Raw genomic sequence first — 14,723 nt, forward strand, 5'->3', positions numbered from 1 at the left:
GGTGTGCGCGCCGTTCGCGCGGGGTACGCGGGCGCGAGCGCGAGCGCGACGCGCGCGGTGTGGCGCGCTGACGCGGGCCGCCGCGAAGCTAAGCAAATTTAATGTTTTAAGGAGAAATAATGTCAATTGATTTTATTTCGTTTTTAAAAAGTTAATAATGTCAATTGACTTTATTTCGCACCAGGGTGGGAAATAAAGTCAATTGACCTTATTTCCGTTGATCTTATTACCTGTCACCATGCCGTAGGGCTTTGCTTTTTGCTTTTGCTTTGCTTTGCTTTTTAAAAACCTTTTACTTTGGTGACATAAAGTTTTTTCCTTTGTAAAATTTTCCGGAGAAAAGTTTTCCAGAACTTACCAATCCTCTAAAGAACTACCAAATTTGCTTTTTCAGGGGTTTCTTGAATTAAGGGCCAAGACGAATTTTTCAGGCGACAGCTAATGGGATAGATTTTCTACTAAAATATTTCCAATCAAATTTTACTATTTATATAGACATTTATTTCAACCATTTTTCCACTTTTTTTTTAAACTGCTTACGCCCGGTTATGAAACTTTTGCAAATCCATCGAGTGGTTTATTTCTGGAAATGTATACTTTCATAAAATATTAGGAAAGTCCGGCATGGTTTGAATTGCCATGAAATTGTCGCACAGTGTTACTAAAGAAAAAAATAAGCACATAAATAACCGGTGCAAGTACGTTATTTTTTGTTGTTGTTTAACGTTGCTTCGTTGGCCTCTCAAATACGCTTTCGACGAAATATTTTTTTTTTCACTTTTAGACGATGTAAAATACATACCAGGGTAGCCAACTCATTTTTGAAAAAATCCCCGTTTTCCACAATGAAATTCCCCTACTTTGCCCGAAATTTCGTAAAATTCCCCATCCATAGATATCTCTTGGTATATCTGGTATTTCTGTTTATTTTATTTTTAAATATGTATAATTCATCTATGTATTCAAGAATCAAACCAAACTTTTATTAAGTTTGTTAACACATAAAGAACAAAAAATGTACATATAATATTTACATACATACATACAGCGGTCGAAAAAAATTTAGTCGCGCCAAATTTTGACAAGTTTTCACATTTTTTTTGTTTGTTATTTAATTCGAGTTATTTTTATAAAGTTTCAAGTACCTAAAAATTTTTGTTTTTGTTTTTTTTTCCGAAGGTGTTGGGGTTTTCTTCCATATAAAATAAATTGTGTTTATTCGTTATATGAAAGCAAATCCTACAAGGAAAGTTCTAAATAATGAACCATAATTTTTAGCCTTTTGAAACTTTATTATACTAAAATTGGACGAGCTACAAAACTGCATACGGCATTCATTATGAAATTAGTGGAGCAAAAAAGAAATTTTTATTACACCTAATTCCTCACAAAAATAAGTTCATCGCCCGCTTCCCCACGTAAACTGAAATTCCCCACAAAAAACTGTAATTCTCCGCAAATCGGGGAATTCCCCACGAGTTGGCTTCCCTGATAGGTACTTAATAATACAATACACTAGAAATTTTGAACGCAGACAGGCACACTACCCAAACTTATGTAAGTGGCAAACTTTTTCGATATATACTTACACATACATGTTGTACTACTCCATAAAACAGTAAAATTAGTCGATACTATGCCAAACTGTGTAGTACCCAATTGTGATTAATGTCCAGCGATTGACTGGTTGATAAGATTGTTCACCGCCTAATTGTAAATGTGAATGAAAAACAGACTGCAAAAAAATATTTCACACCCATAAAATAACAATGGATTTGAAATATTTTTAATTACCAATAATCTCAAAAGCTAACAGGTTAATTTTTAGTGATAATATTCGCAACAACTTTTATGAAAAAAGGGAAATTTATTTAAGTTATCTTCACATGGAATATAAAAGAATTAAGAAGAAATTTTGAGCTCTGTGAGCGCATCGGCAAATAACGAAAAAGTGAGCTATGTATATCGGTGCGGCTAAAACGAAATTTTATTGTAAATTTTATACTAACGTGAACCTTACAAATATAAAACGTGCACGATTTCATTCAGCTCAGCTGCGCCCAATCTTGTATGGACGTGGCTCAGGATTAACCTTCCACCAAAGCAATTTTTTGAAAATTTTTGACACATTTCTTTTCTTTTCCTAGAACTAAATGCAGGAAATGGGTTAATTGAAAATAACAATCACTTGTAAGCAAATTATTCGCATACTTTCGGATAATACGCATATGTACATATGGTTTTAGTGGCGTGTTTGTTTGTTTTTTTTTTGTGCTGCTGAGCCACTTAATGAAATTGTACTTACTGTGCGTGCATGAGTGTGTGAGTATGAGTACGCCTGTGTGTGGCCATAAAATACACAGACTACACTTACAGTCGTAATCATTCGCATCATTTTAATATTTTATCTTGTTTCAGTGATTTGCGAGCGAAATGTCATTAACAATGTTATAATTTCGAAAGACATGCAAATATTTCTATAGAGGCTATTTGTTGACGTGTGTCGTTGTTTGTTATTTGCGTTTATCTTTTATTATTTTACCTGTTTTTTATTGTTAAATTTCGTTTTTGTACTGATAAGTGGCCCAGAGCTTAAGTTGAATACAATTGGCTGGAGGAAAATTTTAATTTACGGTGGCACACAGATTTCCGTAATTCGTAATACTGTCAGTACGTTAGAGTGTTCCCTACAAAAAAAAAAGAGGGTTTTTCTTCCCACTGAATCTCTTGATCGATTTAGTAATACCCATTAAAATACTTTGACGGAATTCAGTGCCTTTCTCACTGTTTTAAATAGTTTGTCACAGTTAAAATTTAAGCTCAATTTGTTTAAAATGCAACTAAAAAATATAAAAAATTGACTAAATGTTTGCCGAAAATTCATTACATTCCTTTTTGTTTAGATTTAGGGAATTCACAAGTGGTACTAAAGTTCGTAATATCTTAAGTATTAAAATTTTTTCTACCTAAAATAACGATTAAAACGGGTTTGAAGGATTTATGACTACACCGAAATGTTTTTGCACCGATAGAAAATACGTATATAATTAGCTGATTGTCAAGGGATGACGAAAATGTATTAAAAAAAAATCATCTTACCACCTAATCGATAAAATCAACATCACCAAAATATAATTAGCTCTTAGATAATCTCCTAAAACCATTTTGACCATTCCATGACCAACCATGGGGGGAGGAATTCGCAATAGGTTTAATAAATTTCTTCAATATAGATATCAATCACAATTTCTTTGAATAGATTTTATTCCTTAACTACATGCAGGAGACTTGCCACCTATTTTAAAATTTAAGTTCAACTTAAATTACGTATTCTACGTTTAAAATTAAGGGCTGTGGCTACGGAAATATTGTAATAAGTTTCGACCACCTCGTTTTGCAAACATGAACTCCTTTTTCAATTTCTGTGTTTCAAAGAAGTAGGGGATGTTGTTGACAGTTTCCATAATGCAGACGCCACTAAAGTTCAGCGGCTAAACCGTAAAAAAAAAATGTTTTCGGTTACAAAAACTAAAGCGTAAGCAAATCTTTAAGAGGGTTTAAACAACATAAAAACAAATTAAAGAGATTATAACCAGAGCATTAACCAAATCAGATCATTTAGTTAACCAGTTTCCTCTTCAAGAGCTCTCTATTTTTAAATATTGCCCAATGGCATCTGTTTATAGCTACTTACTAAACTTTTTTGAGACCGCTTACTGCATCCTTTTTTTAACTATGTAACTTATTATTGATAATAGATTGGTGATTACAAAATACACTAGGCGACAAATTATGGTGTTCACCTTTTCCTACTATAATATTCACAATTCATTAAAAGTTCCATCAAAAACTTCAACTTTTTGTTCAGAAGTTCTACAAAATTTTCGAGTATGCATTTTTTGCTTATTCAATTTTAGTACAATGAAGTGCAAGTTACAACCGGCTAAAGATTTCCGATGATTTTTGAGATTTTTTTTTTGTGACGGATTTTTGCACTTTTTCCATTTACCATGAATTTCTTAAGAAACAAAATGCGGCAGACCGTTAGCAAGAAAATTTCAAAAACTCAACGCCAGTTTTTGTAAAGCACTTGTTATATAAAAAAAAAAAAACGCAAAAACAGTCTCAAAAAAAAAAATAAAATAAAAATCAGCCGGTTGAAACTTGCACTTCTTTAGACTAAAACCTAATGGGATACAAAACTGCATACTCCAAAATTTTCAAGAAACTTTGAATAAAAAGTTGGTTTGATTAAGATTTTTTAAATTTTTGTGAACTTTATATAAAGTGTGAAACTTTGATTTACATGGTTTATATTATAGATATTCAGTGAAAGTGGCGACCGCTGCACAGTGGTCAATAAATGGGATTTAATGTTCATAATTCACTGGAGGCTTCATTTCTCAACCAATTTAATATTTTTTTTGTTTAATGAAAGCTAATAAAATTTGCAAGAGACTAGTTGAGCCCAAATTTCGAATTTTTATTTGTTTGTATTAAATTTTTTAGTGCAAATTGCAGAGAATGCGCCAATTTTGAAGAAGACCGATTCTCCTGTTCCAGCTAATAAAAGTTTCATAATAAAGACTAGTTAAAAACAATTGTAGGGTTCTCTTAAAACAAAAAAAAATAAAAAGTAATAATTTGAAATGTTATAAAAAAATTTTTACTAAAAGTATTTTTTTGTTTTTAGTTTTTATACAAATTTTGGGTATGCAGTTTTATAGATTGCTAGATTTTAGTATAATAAAGTGCAAGTTGTAAGTCGTTAAGATTTCGCGTTGGTTTTTAATAAAATAAAAAACGCTTTTATTTCCTATGTAGCATGCAGATGTGCTCGAAATGTTTGTAATTTGTGCTTGAATCGCTATTTTAAATGAGTCTCGGTTTATTTTTTTTTCCATTATCCGCTCAATCCACAACACGCGTCGCTGCCTTATTGCAAGGAAAAACAATGTTGCCACCATTAGCCTATTTTAATAAAAAAGATTTACGGATATCTTAAAATTTTGTTTTTGTTTTTTTATGGCCTTTTAAAAATTATATTCAACAATTTTTCCTGAGCTTGAGGCGGTTTCTAATGAAAAAATGTTGCGGAAAAACATCAATATTATACCCATAGGTAGAAGTGATAGCTACTATCACATCTCCTCATCAGACTTCTTCACCGCGGTCACTGGGATATGAACCATTAGAAATGGCCTCAAGCTCATAAAAAATTTTTGAGATCTTAAAGTATTTTTTACCATTATTATCTTAAACCAAATGATGGCAAATTTGTATGCATATTTTTCTCCAACACGAGGGGTTTGAACCCTAAAACCCCCCCTTCCCCTTTGTGTCCGGGCCTGGCATCTACAAATTGGATCGCAGAACGAAAATCCATTAGACGAAAAAATTTTATCGCTAAAATATCAAATAAATACATATAAGAATATGATACTTGGTAGTAAATAGTATTACAATCAGTCGTGTAATATTTTTGTATTTCGCTTCTATGTATTGCAGGAAATGCGATTCATACGCTCAACGAACAATAAGTAGAGATAAATTTTTCACAGCCAACGAAGCGACATACCGAAACTTTAGCGCGAATCAATATAATAACCTGAATTAGGAGACACCACCGAGTAACAATGGACGACGGTGCAAAAAGTGAAAAATTTAATGGACACAAGATGGAGATAGCGCACCATGATCCGTAAGTAAAAGTCAAAATGTACTCTTTAAACATCTCGGAAATGGCTGTTGCCATAGAAATGTGTGAGGAGGTATGTATTTATTTGAATGTGTATGATTTTGTAGGTATATACATTAGGGTGCCCATCGAAAATGCTTTTTTTTTTGAAAATTTCAAGATCCTACACCCTAATTTTATTCGTTTTTATGGGAAATATTATTACCTATTTTTGCGGATTTTTGAAAGGTCATTTAGAGGTCGCGACGTGTCGATTTAGATCAGAAAATAGGATTTGGTAGATTTATGCGCTTTTGAATGACTATTTTTAATTGGATTTCAAAGATCGTATGTGATCTGAAAGGAGAATATATAGGACTTTAAAATGGTATATAATAATATATTGTCGGACTAGGCTTGTTGGGATCTTTAATCAGGTAAATTAAAAAAATACCCATATTTCTCTTAGTTTTTAAAAATTTGACCATCGATAATTTCTACAATTTTCAAATATGGAGTACTATCTAAAATTAAACCTAATTTCAAATAAACTGATACCTTATTGATTGCAATCGCATACAAATTGTCGAATTTCAGATTACGTTGGTGGGCCCGTGGTTTTTATCCGATTTCAAAAATTTCCAATATGGCGCTTAAGAAGCCTAAGCGGAATATGTTCACCAAATTTGGCTAAGATTAGTAAAGTAGTTTTTGAGATACACATATCAGATATAAGTGACTTAATCGACAGGTCGCGACCTCTAAATGACCTTTAAAAAATCTATAAAAATAGGCAAAAATATTTCTCAAAAAAAACGAATAAAATTACGGGGTCGGGTCTTGAAATTTCCAAAAAAAGCATTTTCGATGGGCACCCTAATGTACATGTGTGGTTTCCATGACTTCCCACAGTTGCTCTATTTTCAACACACCCTCGTAATCAGCATATTGTTACCTAATATGTATATGTTCATTTAAATTCCGCAACCTAATCATTCATTTCTAACAGAAAAGTTGTTTAGCAAGAAAACCGACTCGCCTCAAGCCGCCTTCTTAATGACGAATGTTCCGCATGCTCTTTGTATTTAGCATGCGCTGCAGCCATAATAAGTCTTGGCCAACATTTTGCTTTTGCACGGTGTGTCAAAATCAGGCGTTTGTAATTCTTTACTAAATAGATACTCAATTTTAAATTTAAAAACTTCAGAGAATTAGGCTTGACTTTAGATTAAGTCTGTCTCATTTCGGCTGTAATCCATAATGCCGTAAATATGTAACTATATACGAGGATTGCTATTTATATTTCCGGCCTTAAGCACATATAGTGTTGTCAGGTGTCATTTGACGTTTCCATTGAAAAGTTTGACATATTTCACCTTGTAGGCACTAAGAACGTTTTAATGTATATATGCGCTATATTAGTGTTGTTTACTGTGGCTTTCAAAATTATCTCGGTGAAAAAAAAATGGAATTAAAGAGTGAAAATATTCGTGCTATAATATTTCACAAGAGCCTCGTCGAAAATCGGTTCGAACGAATGCAAAAGTGTATTGATCATTATGATCATCAATCAGCAATATTCCATTGTTAGGCCAGAAATATAAATACGAACCCTCGTACATATGTCTGTGTATAAAAACTTCGAAGAAAACATTCACTGGTGATATTCCCGAATTCATTTATTTTTAGAGACCTTAAAAGTTTTGTTAATTGAATTTATACCATACCTTTTCAATCATAACTACTATCACACCTTGCAACCGAATATATTTAAATAAAAAAGTTATTAAGTTGGAGGGCAAATTTTTAAAGGAAGCAACAAGTAAGCTCTCAAAACAGGTGGGATGGTAACAAAATAACTTGCCAGGGGCCAATCCTTTGTGCCTGGTGGTACATTGACTCCAGAATGTGATCAATTGTGAATTATTTCGATCCTGTCAGAACTTATACAACAGTGAAAGATATTTTTTAAAATAGATAGTATAAAATTCCTTTAAATAAAAATTAAGTGGTTTCTAAGTTATATACGAAATAAAAAAAATGCGGCTTCTTTTTATTCTTACAATTATCTTTCAATAGACTAATGAGATGACTGAAATAGGGATAATTAGGATATTTTAAAATTTATTCCGCTTTCCTCTTTTACATTGAATGGCCCTTAAGCGTTAAAGAGCTTAGTTGTTCGAATAGAAATTTCCAATGTATTGTATGCAGTCCCAGGCTTTGCGAATACCGAGGCATATTCCCTAAAAGGAAAGTGGAGCTTATCTCCAACACTGTCGATGCACCGAGATACATACATATATATTTTGACTTAGTTCAAGTTTTTAAGACGTCGGTAAAGAATCTACAATAAGTAGTTGATCTGAACTCATACACTGTACTTTTCAAGTAAATTTATATGTACATAGGTATTTTTTTATGAACCGTGTATTGTTTGTATGGTAAATATTTATGCACAACAAAAAAATGGAAACTTGAAGATTGTAAATAGTTAGATATACATAGTGGCATTTGTACATAAATATGTAAGTATAGGAGTTGATAAGCTGGGCGGAACCAACAACAAGATACTTATTTTCATACTTATGCCCATTGTTCATTAAGTCATTAGCCGAAGGGAGAGATATCCATTGCCCCAACGAAAGCGAAAATTAAGCGCGGTTAATTTGCTTAGCTTGATTTTAGTTAGGAAAATTCAAATGTATCGTGAGCCAAGCAGTTGGCCTTGAATGCCGTTGCAGCTGATTAAACTTGGTTGTTTGGTATGCGTTTCCCACATCACTCCACTCGGTTCAACAACACAACACAAAAACAGTTTGTTAATAAATTGTTAAATATTGTACATATGCACATATGTATGAATTCCAGACATTTTTTACTCAGCTGTTTTCAGATTTAGCACACACATATGTAGTTTGCTAAAAATTCGCAAAACACCTGAAATAAAAAATGTAATATGGCGCATTTTGAAATACAATATCCGATTGTTGGCCTTAAAGCTTGCTCTAAATAAATTTAGTTTTTTTTATTTATATTATAGAATTTCTAATCTGGTTTAAGTTAATCTGCACTCTTTCTTTAAATATCACATACTATTAATATATCGTATTTTATGAAAGGCGATTGTATTTTTATGAGTAGCTGTTTTTCTTGGCAGAATACACTCGGAGGTTTGCCATTGCCTGCCGAGAAGTGCCCGCTATTAGAAAAAACTAGGTGCTTATATTTTTAATTTTTCTGAAAGTTTCACCAAATCTCAAAAATCCCATCAAGGTCATATGTACAATTATAACGACGATATTTTAAGTAATACTCAATTTAATTTCCCAAATTTAGTGACTGCATTTCTTTAGTCCATATCATGCCTGAATTTTCATCTTCCAATCAAAATATTTTTTCGGAAAATATAAACTAAATCAGTTTTAAACATTTAAAAGTTTGTTTGTCGATTCATTTTATCAACGGTATGTTTGTAAATACGATTTTTTAGAAACACAAAATGCTTAAATTTGAAACAGCTTCCATGGGGTACCCAATATCTTAATTATTCGAAATTGGTGACGGTACTCTCGCAATCTCTCGGTCAATGTTCCGATTACCCTATGAAGACGTCTTAACCGACTCCAATTGTAACCAAAATTTATATGTGATATCTACGACTTTAGTGGTATCGATTTTGGACATTAAATGAAATAAATATTTTTAATTTCTTCAGTCTCCAATGGGGGATCTGGCCTTAGATCCCTTTGCGACACGCCTTTACCGACTCCAATCGGAGCACTACTCAAATCCGAAAAAAGTCAGAATAAATGCAATCATTGAATGTTAAAGCGAACGTGAATTTTTGAACTTATTTGCATTTGCTCTTTTCTAAACAAACCCTATCTTTTCTGTTAATTTTGTAATTTTTGGTCATGTCGTCTTACCAACAAAAGCATTTTCACTGTATAAAACCGGTTGCCCTGTTTTTTTTTTCCAAAATCGGAAACCGTTTTTTTTTTTGAAATTGCAATTTTTCGAAACTGGTTTTGAAAAAAATCTTGTTATTTAACAAAAACTGTTTAAGTCGAAATTCGAAAAAATTTCATCAAAATTTTCCGCTTTTTAATTAGATTTCTTACCTACATACATATGCAACAAATTTTCGTTTTCTTTATATTTTTTTTTTCAAATAGCAATGAAATTGTCGAAGCAGAGCCACTCTCTTGGAAATTTTGGAAGAAACGTCGCTATGTTGTCGTGCTGCTAGCTTTCCTTGGATTCTTTAACGTTTACTCGTTGCGCGTCAACCTCAGTGTAGCCATTGTTGCTATGACAGAGAATCGCACTGTCATCGATGATGCTGGTAATGTCTCATATGAACAAGATTTTCCATGGGACTCGAAGCAAAAAGGTCTGATTTTGAGCTCGTTCTTCTATGGTTACATAACGACACAGTTTATTGGCGGTTTTATTGGCGCTAAAATTGGTGGTAACATTGTAAGTAAACGCGCATAGCTACTTGCATACATAGTATGCAGTAAGCGGATTCTGTATACAAATTTTTAATTGCTTGTCGTTTTGGTTTAGGTTTTCGGCCTGGGCATCGGCACAACTGCTCTTCTAACTCTACTTACACCGCTGGCGGCTAAACACAGTCTTGAAATGTTCCTCGCTGTGCGCATCATAGAAGGTGTTTTTGAGGTAAATTTGTGGTTTTTTAGATATGTATCTATGTATTTACATACATATGTATATTTGTCAGCGAATGAGCATACATACAAGAAGAAACCATTTTCAGCAGTGTGTGCTGGAGAGCGTCTCAATCCAAAAAAAATTTTAATAGATATTCTCAAATGACCCTGGTAATTGTTTTCGAAACGAAATTTTATTTTTTATTCCACTTTAATCATGGTATCCAGCCCTCAAGAAAAAGTAACTAAATCATATAAAAAATGCGAGAAAATTAAAAGGGAGTTTTCTTCTATCAAAATGTCTTAAAGCAGTTTGCAGCTCTTAAGAAAAAAATGTTAATTTCTTTAAAAAAAAATACAACAACGGTAAAGTGTCCAAGCGACAGAAAAAGAGCTGCAGTCATGGATACTAAAACCACCTTACCAAATAAAAATGTATAACAATCTTCTGGACAATACCCGAATTAAATGCTCTAAAGAACTGTTTCCTTAATATTTGAAAGCAATTGCGATTGGTGTTATGAGCTCTTGAAACGCACTTATTATGAGCCCTGCCACGCAACGGCATGAAAATCAACTTGGTAATATTAAGAGTATGATTTTTTAGGAGAATGTATTTTTGGTTTTACAATGGAAAGTCTTCACTCCAGATCATTTTATCGAGCCTCAAAGTGTAGGTGCTAACGCCCGGTTTTATCATAATAATGTAGATATCCGCACATTCAAGAGCACTTAGGTAAGTACTTTTTATAGGCGAAGATCTTTACAAAGATGTTTATCACTGGTCTAAGCTGTCTAAACAATTTGTATGGAGAGACAAAGAGTTAAAGCGCTCTCGGCTCGTTACTCGGCCAGAATATATTTCGTGTGGGAAGCTTTTTAAAGTTGTCTATAGATTTTATATCAATCATGAAGAAAACATATCTTATGGTATAAGCTTTTTGAAGATTTATTTCGAGTTTATTGGCTTAGCGCTAACCTCTTTCTGGTCGTCGCTGTTTTAAATGTCTCTGATCTAGATCAGTCACGATCAAAACATATCCCGCGGACCAAGCTTTTCTAAGCTTTAGGCGCTCTCAGATTAAAAGCGTTTTATGATCGTCCCTGGCTTGAATTACGGCGCGCCACTTCAAAGGCACGCGTCTCAAAGATTTTGATACGGCTGGCACTAAATGAAAGCTTTCAATCGATGTATCGCTTTCAGACTTATCATGATCCATGAACAGAATGACGTGTCAAAAATAACACTGCCTGAGGCATCTGAGCTTTTCAACTAAGGCGGCGAGGAATATGGCCAAAAGAAAGCATGATGGCCAATGGAAACAGAAAAAGGTTCCGCAGTCCCTTGATATACATACGCATCAGCAGCCTTCTAATATCTGTGTCACGTACCCAATCCATGTTATCTAAACCTCCCCCTTCTCTCTCTCCCATCTCAGAAGTAAATAATACAGGTAGCCAAAACGATGTTTACTAGTTCCTTTAGGGCACCTCGAGGCGAGAATACGATCTAGGAATTTGTTTTCAGTGCACATATTGAATTATTACATGTAACAACTTGTAGTCCCTATGACAACCAGCATTCTCCTGATTTTCTAACAAATACGCACAATTGTATATACACATATAAATAAGTATGTATATGGGCTTAATCGTAATTTTTTTTCTAGGGTGTCACATTCCCCTGCATACACGCTGTCTGGTCACGCTGGTCTCCACCTCTTGAACGTTCACGAATGGCATCCATTGCCTTTGCTGGAAACTACGCTGGTACCGTTGTAGCGATGCCCTCATCAGGTTTACTTGCTTCGGCTTACGGTTGGGAGAGTGTCTTCTATGTATTTGGTGCCATTGGTTTGGTATGGTTTATTGTATGGATGTTGATGGTGCGTTCGGGTCCTGATCGCGATCGTTTCTGCTCGGACGATGAACGTGAATACATACAGAGGAAGATTGGTTATAATGGAAATCAGAATATTAAACATCCTTGGCGAGCGATATTTACATCTAAACCATTTTATGCAATCGTGGCGTCACATTTCTCAGAAAACTGGGGTTTCTATACGCTGCTCACGCAATTGCCAACATTTTTGAAAGGTTTGCGAATTTGACACCAACAAATTTCACAGGACTTATTATTATTTTGATTGCTTTGCAGATACATTGAACTTTAATTTGGACAAGACTGGTTTTCTATCTGCTGTTCCATATCTTGCCATGGGTATTCTGCTTGGTGTCTCAGGTTATTTGGCTGACTGGTTGCAGGTGAAGAAAATATTGACCACAACACAGGTTCGTCGCTACTTCAATTGCGGCGCTTTCCTCGCACAAACCACCTTCATGATTCTGACTGCGTATTTGTTGGATCCAGCGTGGTCGGTGGTTTGCATTACTATCGCCGTTGGATTGGGTGCCTTCGCGTGGTCAGGTTTTGCGTGAGTATCGGGAATATATAGCCAATAGATTCCTTTTAGTTAAAACATATTTTTCCAATACTTGTAGCGTCAACCACCTTGATGTAGCGCCCCAACATGCCAGCGTTTTAATGGGCATTGGTAACACATTTGCCACGATCCCCGGTATCGTCAGTCCCATGCTGACTGGTTACTTAGTTACGAATCAAACTTCTGACGAGTGGCAAGCGGTGTTCTTCATTTCCGCTGGTATATATCTTATCGGCTGTCTCATCTATTGGTTCTGGGCATCTGGTGAGCTGCAAGAATGGGCTAAATCGCCAGAGCAGAAGGACGCTGAAGCAGAGCAGAGACAAAGCGCATTAACGGTAAATGGCGCCGCAAAGGAAGGTTATGTCAACGCTGCAGCCGATCTGAAAGAGCAGTGAATTGTTGAAATTAGTCTGAGAACAGGGCTTACAGGGGTTATAAGCATCGAGTTGTATATAAATATAAATGTACATATATTCATACAAATTCATGAGGAAAAGTTGTGATACAATGCATTGACAGCGTGAAAGTTCTTAACGAGCATTTCCTATTAATTTTTCGTGATGAGTTAACATTTAGACAAAAGTTGTTGTAGTTTTACTGTTAGTTAAGTACAATGTTTACATACATAGCTGAACAATTAAAATATAAAGGAAATTAAAACTAATCTAAACGTATGCATTTGTGTGTTCGTAGTGGGTGGGCAACATTTATTTAAGTGCCTGAAACTATGCAGCCAAATTAGTATTTTACAGATGTATCGAGGACGGAACATTAGGGGTATTCTCGATCCGGTGCATACTGCCTAGCATGGAGGATAGATAGCATAAATAGCATGATTGGCTAATTTTGTTGTTGTTTGATTTGTTTTATGCTTTCTATCCTCCATGCTAGAGAGTATGCACCAGATCGTGACAACCCCTAATATAAATACAAACGTATGTATTTGTGAAATGCTTATACAACCCAGCAAGAAAAACTGGTTCCAAATTTTAGTGTGCTTCGAATACTATGCTACTGATTTCACTGAACTGGATTGCCTTTTTCTAATTGATGAACTTATAGTTCAAATTGGCACTGAATTGCTAACTTTGACTAATAACGAAATAGTTCAAATTTATGCAATGTTAAATTCAGTAGCTGGTTTTGTGAAAGAGGTGTTTACATACATACATATAGGCATGTACATTAAAGTGGTCCAAAAATGTATGTAAAAAAATAAGGTCGGATTTTTAATGCCGGCACCCCCTAGGATGGTTCTATATCGAAAAAAATATACCCCTATTGCTTTATTTTGAAAAAAAAATAAAAATAAAAATAGGGAGTGCTCAAAGCGCTCAAAGTTTTCCATGTATTTTATATGGGGGAAAAACAACTTTTCGTAGAAATAGCGTAGAATTCTTGAAAATCAACAGTTTTCGATCAGAAAACTTTTCTTATCTTCAGGAGATTCCCAGTAATAATACGCAATTGTCTCTTTAACCATTTTTTCATAGTAACTATATTTTATAGGTCCTCCAAAACCTCTAGAAAATGCAATGGAAAAATCTTTAATCATAAAAAATGGTTAAATAAACAATTGGATATTAATACTGGAAGTCTCCTGAAGAGAACCACAGTTTTCCGATTGAAAAATATTGATTTTTAAGAGTTTTATACCATTTTACGAAAAATGGTTTTTTCTCCATATAAAATACATGGAAAACTTTGAGTAACGGTAGAAAAAGAATTTTTGGATATCCATTATATTTTTCAGCTGACTACGATGCAGCATTCTAGTTTGCATTCTCCGAAATGAAGCAAAGAAGCGAAATAAAAACAAGTAAGAAAGTCTAAGTTCGGGCGGAGCCGAACATTAAATACCCGGCGCAAGTATTAAATATATGTTTTTTCACCCTTCCGAAACCTTCCGCTAGATGGTAAGCC

General features: G+C 34.2%; 1 protein-coding gene across 2 annotated transcripts in view; it reads left to right on the plus strand.

The window, feature by feature from the left end:
* The window catches only part of MFS9 (major facilitator superfamily transporter 9), a 16,966-nt gene extending 3,522 nt beyond the window's left edge, over positions 1 to 13,444 (plus strand). For both annotated transcript variants that reach the window (XM_017633691.1, XM_017633686.1), the window contains exons 2-7: positions 5,509 to 5,701; positions 9,856 to 10,159; positions 10,250 to 10,363; positions 12,024 to 12,450; positions 12,512 to 12,788; positions 12,856 to 13,444. In XM_017633691.1, the coding sequence (XP_017489180.1) occupies positions 5,637 to 5,701; positions 9,856 to 10,159; positions 10,250 to 10,363; positions 12,024 to 12,450; positions 12,512 to 12,788; positions 12,856 to 13,195 (1,527 nt within the window). In that variant the 5' untranslated portion in view covers positions 5,509 to 5,636 and the 3' untranslated portion in view covers positions 13,196 to 13,444. The remainder of the gene's footprint in view (positions 1 to 5,508; positions 5,702 to 9,855; positions 10,160 to 10,249; positions 10,364 to 12,023; positions 12,451 to 12,511; positions 12,789 to 12,855) is intronic.
* The last annotated feature ends 1,279 nt before the right edge of the window (positions 13,445 to 14,723 follow it).

Source organism: Rhagoletis zephyria, unplaced genomic scaffold (genome assembly GCF_001687245.7).
Source record: "Rhagoletis zephyria isolate East Lansing unplaced genomic scaffold, Rhagoletis_zephyria_1.1 Rzeph_scaffold_00106, whole genome shotgun sequence".
Lineage (NCBI taxonomy): Eukaryota > Metazoa > Arthropoda > Insecta > Diptera > Tephritidae > Rhagoletis > Rhagoletis zephyria.